Source organism: Myodes glareolus, chromosome 9, assembly GCF_982192425.1.
Source record: "Myodes glareolus chromosome 9, mMyoGla1.1, whole genome shotgun sequence".
NCBI lineage: Eukaryota > Metazoa > Chordata > Mammalia > Rodentia > Cricetidae > Myodes > Myodes glareolus.
In genome coordinates this window covers 25,543,150-25,552,663 of record NC_142034.1, presented here as the reverse complement: position 1 = coordinate 25,552,663, position 9,514 = coordinate 25,543,150, and the positions used below count along the sequence as shown (strand labels likewise).

General features: G+C 43.0%; 1 protein-coding gene across 3 annotated transcripts in view; it reads right to left on the bottom strand.

The window, feature by feature from the left end:
* Window positions 1-2,499: 2,499 nt before the first annotated feature.
* Npepps (aminopeptidase puromycin sensitive) overlaps window positions 2,500-9,514 on the bottom strand; it is an 82,806-nt gene continuing 75,791 nt past the window's right edge. For all 3 annotated transcript variants that reach the window (XM_085695720.2, XM_048450887.3, XM_085695721.2), the window contains 4 exons: window positions 8,137-8,244; window positions 7,540-7,695; window positions 7,032-7,079; window positions 2,500-3,974 (listed from right to left, as the gene is read on the bottom strand). In XM_085695720.2, the coding sequence (XP_085551846.1) occupies window positions 3,822-3,974; window positions 7,032-7,079; window positions 7,540-7,695; window positions 8,137-8,244 (465 nt within the window). In that variant the 3' untranslated portion in view covers window positions 2,500-3,821. The remainder of the gene's footprint in view (window positions 3,975-7,031; window positions 7,080-7,539; window positions 7,696-8,136; window positions 8,245-9,514) is intronic.

Below are 9,514 nucleotides of genomic sequence, written 5' to 3'. Positions count from 1 at the left end.
AATTATAACAGGTTTTCATAACTTCCTTAGCCGGCTATATTTTCTCCCTACAAATCTCTGGAAAATTTATCACTGCATAGCTTTCTACATCCAGTTAATGGTGAAACTGGTCAGAAACTCTGACAATGACATTGACAATAATGGAGGGAGGAAAGGAGGGAGGGGACAGCTATCAGACTGCATTGTGTGAAATCGTCTAAAAACAGTTTTAAGAACTGTAACTGAACACTCTGGCAGGATCCTAAGAGCTGGATCCTACGGGACAGCTGACATCTTTGGTGACAAGAACACTGACAGGGATCATTTAGAAGCTTCAGACCTCATTCCTCACTTGTGGGCATTACAGCACACTGACACCTGATACCCAACAGGCAGGCTGCAACACCTGACCAATGCCTAGTGGAGGAAGATGCCTGAATCCAGGTGTGTTTGTCAAGCACACTGCCATAAGCAGCATGTCCACACCTTGGAATATCAAAGATGGCAAAGGTGTGGCATACTGGGTGGACAGGGGACATGTAAGGGGCACAGCCTATCTATCCCTATAAACACTCAACATGTTCAAATACAAGCATAGCCAAGCCAAGCGGTGGTGGTACACACTTTTAATCCCAGCACTGGGAAGGCAGAGGCAGGCAGATCTCTTGTGAGTTCGAGACCAGCTACAAGAGCTAGTTCCAGGACAGTCTCCAAAACCACAAAGAAACCCTGTCTTGAAAACCAAACCAAACAACCCAAAAACCAACAAACATAGCCAGGATGGGTGAGGTGGTGCATGCATGTAATCCTAGGACTTCAGAAGAGGCAGGAGAATGAGGAGGTAAAAAAGGCTGAAAGTAACTTCCAAACTTACCTGTTCAACAAGGCTGTGCCATTTACCCCTTTAATTCCAGTACTTGGGAGGTAGAGGCTGGTGAATCTCTGCAAGTCTGAGAACAGCCAGGGCTACAGCAATATCCATGAAGTCTTTTTTTTTCCCCCCGAGACAGGGTTTGTTTCTCTGTAGCTTGCCTCTGCCTCCCGAGTGCTGGGATTAAAGATATGCACCACCACCATCCGGCTGAGTAAAAGTCTTTCACTCAGGCTAGCCTGAGACGGAGAATCCTGCCTCTGTATTCCAAGTGCTGGGATTACTGGAGCCAAGTGTGTGGATTAAAGGTGTGCGCCACTACCACCCAGCTTTAAACATTTTTTTAAATGTGGAGGTCAAAGGATAACTTGAAGTTGGTTCTCTTCTTCCATGGGGTGGCCCCAGTGAAAGATTCAGGTTACTGGGTTTAGGTTTGGTGGCAGGTGCTTTTACGTGCTGGGACATTTTACTTTGGCCTTTTTTGTTGTGAGACACTGACCAGAAGAGCACAGGCTTACAGGTTTCTGGTGCTGGCCTCACACTCATGGCCACTATACTGTTCCTCTCACATCACCCCAGGGATCCCCAGTGTCCCTCTCCAGAACTGGTTTACAGATGTACATAGGACCAGCTGACTTTTTTTTTCCTTTCACCAACACAGGGTCTCATCGTACAGTCGAGTGTCCTGGAACTTAGTATGTAGACCAGGCTTGGCCTCAAACTCTGCAGAGATCCTTCTGCCTCTGCCTCCCAAGTGCTGGAATTAAGCATGTGCTTTTTCAAAAGTTGGTCCAACGGATATAAACCAAGTCCTGCTTTCAGAGCAGTTTACCCAGGGAGCCATCTTGCCAGATCCTGTGGTTTACTGCAGCTAGGAACTAAAACTAAGGTTTTTTTTTTAGTGCTAGGCAAATTCTCTCTTGATGAGGTACACCCCAGCCCTGTATGTATATATGTATGTGTGTGCGTGTGTGTATCTACATAAAAATTTTTTCTTCTGTGCAATAGTTCCAGCTTCAAAGATCAGGCTGGTCTCAAACTCGAGAGATCCCTCCCTCCTAGATGGTGGGATCAAAAGCCTGAGCCACCACCGCCTGGCCATTTTTTTTTTTTTTTTTGAGATAGGGTCTTGCTACGTAGCCTATGCTACCCTAAAATTTTCACAATCTCCTGTCTCAACCTTCAGAATGCGGAAATAGGCACAAACTATTATGTCTGCTTTGAGTTAAAAAACACCCCGCGGTAAAGTTGTGCCTGGTAGCTCATACCAATAATCCCAACACGGTAGAGGCTCAAGCAGGAGGATCATTTTGAGTCTGAGGCCAGCCTGAGTTACGTAGAGTTCTAGTCTAGCTGGGTTGCAGAAAACACAAATGAGCAGGAGTAGGCAAAATGGCTCAGGAGGTAAGAGCTCTTGCTACAAAGTCAGATAATCTAAATTCAATCCCTAAACCCACAAGGTAGAGGGGAAAATTGGTGCCCATAGTTGTCCTCTGATCTCCACATGTGCTATGGTATGTGTATGTCCACACACATAAAATGTAATAGTTTCTTAAGAATCCTATAGCGGTCAGACTTCTTGTAATTCTTGCTGAAGCACAGGGACTCTCGTTTCTTTCCAAGGAGGCTGAAAGAATCAGGACATCAACTTCACATTGACATTTTTATTAACGCCAACAGTTTTTTAATTATTATTTTTTAAAACAATAGCACAAAAATGTTTCAAGGAAGCAGTCTCACAATCTGACGACCTTCTGAAATACATTAAGCCACACCAAATATGAATTTCTGTTAACACACACACACAAAAAAGAAAGATTCAGAAAAAATAAAGAGAAAAAAAAAAGGGAAAGAGGAAGAGGGCTGAGACTTAGTAAAAACACGTTGGGTTAGGTGGCGAGGCTCGTTAGTGGGCACACTGGTGAAGCAGCGGTGAGCGGACGTCTGGGCCACACAGCAGTCCCCACTGGCTCCTCATATGCACAGGCTGGCGAGCCAGAGCTCACTGATACTGTTCGGAAGAGGTGTGGCATTTGGCCTGTCAGGTCACTGGGACCGTTTTGAGAAGAATCACTCCAGCAGAAAGGCCTGGCTGATAATCTTTATTTCTACTCTCTTACCTATTATGCATTTCAGGGTTTTTAAGAGTTATCTTAAAAAAGAAAAACAAGTATTATCAGCTCCTCTTATTTAATGTGGCTCTCAAAGATGTTTCTCATCATCTCTAATAAGGACAGGGTCAGGGCTGGGGCAGAACTAAGGGAGAAGAACCGTGGATGGAGGTTGTGGGGGTTTGTTTTACTTTTTAAAAACTTTTCATTACTTTTTTTTTTTTGCGCGCAGGGGGGAGGGATCACACAGAAGGGAGGCAAGGAGGAACTACAACCCTTGGTTTAGATTGCGTTATACAGGAAAAGATAACCTTCCTGTCCAGTCCCCATGCCAGAAAGGAAACAACAACAACAATAACAACAACAACAAAAAACCCCAACCCACTTGGAATTATGCACAGACTGCATTATGTGAGCCAGGATCAGCCTTCTGTCAGGATCCCAGCAGTGGACATACCCGGCTTGTCAGGCTGCATGTAGAACCCACTTCACAAAAATCTTTCCCCAAAAGCCTTTCTTTCCTTTTGGTAGGTTTTAAAACAACATCTGTCACTAACAGGAGAGTGTTCAATACTTTGAACCATGACAGGCTTCAGGAAGTTTCACAGTTTCGTTATGCTCTAGTTTATTACTATCATATTTACATTTTTATTTTTTGATTTTTTATTTTGTTTTTGCTGAATTGTTGATTTTCCTTTTTCAATAGAATTTAATTCTGGAGTGTGAGCAGGAACCAGTTAACTACATTCATTGTCCAACCCCCACTGGTCTAAGACTCCAAATTCTTGGCATGTGAATCAGCTGTTTGGTAGCTCCACCTCATCCCCGCAGAGAGGCAGTAAGACCTTGGCGCAGAGGCTTCACACTGAGGGTGGGGAGGCTTTCCGCTGAAGGAGGTACTGGTGAATGCTCTCAGCATCTCGCTTTAGCCAGGCAGCATTCAGCAAGATATTTTCACAACACTGCTGGATGGTACGCTCAGCTGAAGGAGCTGGGTGACTCTCGAAGAAAGCCTGGTATAAAACAATCCAGAATGCAGAACCATTGTTAGCAACAGTAAGAAGTTACTGTTAGGACTAAGAATAACTGGCTTGAGAATTACCTGTTACCACCATAGGCTGGAATAAGTAACTCCTTGAGCATACACATAGGATTCCTTCCTTAACAAGTGAATGCATAAAAGCTAATCAAAAGTCGATAAAAAAGAGATGGAATCTGCTGTTTTTTAAAAACAGCATTTTCTGCTGACATGTCCAACTTATGGCCCATGCACAAGCTACGAACAGCCAAAGTCAGCTATAAACAGGGTTCAGTATATAACCGTAAACCTACCGAAAGCATTATATTTTAATAACTTGATGGTGCAGTTTTTTTCTCAATTGCATTTAACTAGGCAGATTAAGATAGTATTACTCCAAATATAACAGAGATATTTAAAAACTCAGAGATACTTTTTTTCTTGCATAGTCTCCAAAATCTGGGCTATTCTATACTTACTAGACCAGCTACATTTCCAGTTCTCCACTGTCATGTCTGCCATCCTATAGGCTTTTGTCTGCACTGAGCAGTGTGGTCTTGGAAAGGCAAAGGTGGACCCTCCAGAGTATGGCATGGTCAGATTCCCTCTACCCTCCTCAAGCCTATTTAACTGCCTTTTCTCTCACTTTATTCAGAATCTAGCCCATTTTATTTATTTGTTTTATTTGTTTTTTGTTTGTTCAAAACAGGGTTTCTCTGTGTAACAGTCCCAGATGTCCTGGAACTCTCTTTGTAGACCAGACTGGCCTCGAACTCTGAGATCCACCTGCCTCTGCCTCCTGAGTGCTGTAATTAGGGCATGCGCCACCATGCCCAGTATCTAGTTTTTTGTAAGAGAAAAGATTTGTTTATGTATATGGATATTTTCTTGCACATATATCTATACATCAGAAGAGGGCATGGGATCCCATAGGACAGTTATAGTCAGTTGTGAGCCACCATGTGGATGTTAGGAATTGAACTAAAAACTTCTGGAAAAGCAGTTAGTGCTCTTAAACACAACCCATCTCTCTAGCCCCTGAATTTGTTCATGAAGGTTTATTTTCAAATATTCCTAAGCTATTTTCTAACAAGTCCATCCGATTTCACAGCAAACAAAGTATCTGGAAACACCAACAGCAACAGCCACCCACCAGGCCTGTCCTGGACCTGTCACCAGACTGTGAAAGAGAAACGACTACTCATCGGGTGAAGGGTAAACTTCAGCAATCAACAGCCTGAGTCATAGAGAAGGCAATGGCTCTGTCGGCTTCTCAGGGCTGGAATGCTTCAGCTCCATCTCAACAAACAGCACCAGCACTCTACCATCCCCTACACCTGGAAATCACCTTTAACTCTTTTGAGACACAGTTTCTCTAGATAGTGTTGGCTGTCTTGGAACTCACTATATACACCAGGCTGGCCTCATAGAGACCTGTTTTCCCCAGCCTTCCGAGAGCTGGGCTGAAAGGCATGCCCCACAAGGAAATTATCCCTGGCTCTTTCCCCACTCCTTCCCTTATAGCGGCGGTTCTCAACTTGTGGGGACCCTTACAGGGGTCGCATATTAGATATCTTGCCTATCAGATATTTACTTTATAATTCATAACAGTAGCAAAGTTATAGTTATGAAGTAGCAATGAAATAATTTTATGGTTGGGAGGAGGGGATCACCACAACACAAGGAACTGTATCAGAGGGCTATAGCATTAGGAGGGTTGAGAACTACTGCCTTAGATGGTCACAACACAGAGAAATACTGTTGAATTAAAGATTAAACAAAAGCCACGGTGGTGGTTCACAAATCATAGTCTCTGTACTCGTACTCAGGAGGCTGAGATAGGAGGATCATCATAAATTCAAGGTCAACTTGGGGTTTCAGAGTGAGTTTTGCTCCAGGCAAACTACACAGGAAAGCCCTATCTCACTCCATACCCTCTAGTGCTTACTAAGAAAATCCACCCTGAATCTATCATCCTATAACACCATTCTTCTTCTCTAAACTACGTGTCTTTCTTTCTTGGAAAATTAGTATCTTAATCTCTTCTTTCTCATTCCAAATCATCTTCTACACCATAACTTGAGTGGCTTCAAATCACAGGGATCCTCCCACCTTAGCCTGACCAGCATGAGCCACCATGCCTATCTTCAATCTTAAGGAAATTCTGCCTTACCAGCTTCAGGTTGCCACTACCCTAATTCCCAAACCCATTACATGTTTCACATTCGTAGTCCCGTTACCTTTACAGTGAAACTGCTCATACAGTACAACACACAATGAAACCTAACAGACAGCAGAAATCAAGCACTGTACTGTTTTCTCAAGACCTAAAAATAGTAAAACTTACTCCTCCCCTCAAACCCCACCTTTTTTTTCTTTTTCCTCAGACAGTGTTTCTCTGTGTACCCCTGACTGTCCTGGAACTTGCTCTGTAGACAAGGTTGGTCTCAAATTCAGGGATCCACTTGTCTCTGCCTCCGAGTGCTGGGATCAAATATGTGAGCTACCATGTCTGGCTGTAAAACTTATTCCTAACAATGGCTCCAACAGTGAACCAGATCATAGCTCTGAATATTGCCTCCAAGAAGATAAAGGTAAAACTGGCATTATGATGAAGTTTAAAATATGATGGGAGTTTAGGTTCAGGGTCTACACAAACAAAACTGGTTTACTCTCCACTCTGAACTCTTGCAGATATTGAAAGCAAACTTAAATCTTTCTTTTTCTAAGGAAACAAGGAGACACAAAAACACACTTTTCCCAATACTCATTAAAATGAGGTTCATGGAGCTGGAGAGATGATTCAGGGTAAGGGCACTTGTTACTCTTGCAGAGGACCCATGTTCCTAGCATCTATTTTCCGTATTTCTCGTTCTAGTGGACCCAATGCCCTCTGATATCCATGGAATCAAGCAAGCACATGGCAGCACACAGACACATGCACACAAAACACTCATGCACATAAAGTTAATTTTAAGGGGAAAAAAGAAGGCCAGGTTCAAGTTTTTATGTTCTGGATTGAAAAGTAAAAAGTAAAGAGTACATTCCTTACCTTAACTTCTCCAGCCATTTTATCAACTGCAAATCCCTCAACCGACAGCTGAAAACAAACCGTAAGTTTTAAATACTAGGAACAAATTTCCATTCACCCCAACCAGACCATTCTGTTCACTTGCACTCTGGTTTGTTGCAGAGATCATAAGATGGGGACAAACCACAGAAACTATTTGAGTAAAAATATTCTTGATACCTGGGGCTTGAACCCAGGGTCTAGTACAGGACAATCCTATGAGATACAACCCAGCCCTTAGGAACCCTTTATTTAAGGGCAGGAGTGGGGGTTTGGGTCCCCCACTGGCTGGTTTCAAACTCATACCAATTCTTCTGCCTCAGCTTCTAGAGTGCTGAGATTATAAGCATGGTCCACTATACCTGGCTGAAGACCCCTTTAAAGAAGAAAGGCCCTGACTTTTGGGTCTAATCTAATAGGCTCTTACTAAATCACGGATAATCATTCAGTAACATTCAAGATTAGCAAGCTACTCAAGACTCTGACATACCTTTATTAGTCTGGATATTAAGAACCCTCCCTGGTATCGATTGTAAAGCTCTTCCCAGTTGTCCTTTATGAATTTCCAAGCAGCTTTCCTCCCATGTTTGCTGCCTCCAGCTACTCCACCAATTACTGACACAGTGTCCTGTGGACGTACCTCTTCCTAAAAAAGACCAGAAATCTGGCTGTCAGGAATATCTTCTGGTACTAGAGAATACAACAAACTATTGGAAAATTCAAGTAATAGCAGGGAAGACACTCCCTTCCAGGGAGGTGACTCAGTAGGAAGAGGCATTTGAAAGGTACCACTTCCTCTTCAACCTATGCTAATCCTCACTACTAGTAGAAGAGGCAAGGTCAGCACAGCAGCCAAGCCTCATAACCTGATTTTACTCTCTGGAAACCTCACAACAGAAGGGAGAACCAATCACCTCCACTCTCACCCCCACCCCATCCTACCACATACAAAATAAAAAGCAATTAAAATTTTGAAAACAAAGCAAAAAGCTCCTATCAGTGCCCCCAAAATGTCACGAGTATGCTGAATCAAAGAAAGGGCCACACGTCAGTGAATCCAGTTCTCCTGAATGTGACTGTAACTTACTGAAAGTGCAAAAGTGAGGACTTTCTGAATGAGTTCAGGTGAAAGAGTAGCCCCAAGAACTCTTTCAATTCGGTTTTTTTCTTCTTGCATATCAGCTTGTTTATGAAGCTACAGGGAAAAATAATGAGGAATAGTTAGCTCATCCGTGGATTCTATGCATGTTCACACCAGCTTCTCTTCCAATGAGGTCGAATTTCTGCTTTTCTTTCTCACTGGATAAGACTAGTGGGACACTACATCATGGAGAATACATTGTCACCATGGCTGAGCACTTAACACCCACATTTACCATAGCAGTAAGCCACTAGAGGTAGGTACACACTCACTAAATAGTCTGCCTCAGTTCTACAGAGTAAACATGAAGATCCACTGACACCTGACTAAGCTTTGCATTAGATGGATAAACTATCACTGAATAGCATCAATTTAGCCTATAACAGTAAAAGTTGAAAGTAATCTAGACACCCAGTAGCTGGCTGTAATTATTTACTCATTTAAAAAAAGATGAATTAGCCGGGCGGTGGTGGCACATGCCTTTAATCCCAGCACCCGGGAGGCAGAGGAAGACAGATGTTTGTGAGTTTGAGGTCAGCCTGGTCTACAAGAGCTAGTTCTAGGACAGGCTCCAAAGCTACAGAGAAATCCTGTCTCCAAAAACCTTAAAAAAAAAAAAAAGAAAAAAAGAATTAACATTGGGAAAGTAGAGGCAAAAAGATCAAAAATTTAAGAATACCCTCAATTAAATAGTTTGAAGTAACCTTGGTTACAAAAGACCCTGTTCCCCCCCCCCCAAAAAAGTAAGAAGATACATTATGGAATATTACTTAAAAACTTTTGTATATGTGTGTACATGTGCTCATGCCTGTAGCTTTGCTCACTCATGAGGACACCAGTGGAGGATAGAGGTCAATGTCAGTAGTCTCAGGATCTGTCAATAAGCCTGGGGCTTGCCATTCATTTCACCTAAGCTAGTACTATCTGCTCACTCACTGCACCTCTTACATGGGGAATCCAAACTCAGGCCCTCTTGCTGTATGTAGCAAGCTTCTTACCTACTGGACCCTCTCCTCAGCCCCTCAAAGTCACAAAAGAATATTTGGCACTGGAGACATGGCTATGCAGTGCAGAAGATCTAGGTTTGAAGCACCTACATGGTGACTCAGAACTGCCTGTTATCTCTGGCTCTAGGGGGATCAGAAGTCCTTTTCTGAGCTTTGCAGGTTACCAGGCACACATGTGGTATAATGATATACATGAAGGTAAACATCTACACTTGTATTTAAAAAAGAAAGAAGAGCTGGAGAGATGGCTCAGAGGTTAAGAGCATTGCCTACTTTTCCAAAGGTCCTGAGTTCAATTCCCAGCAACCACATGGTGG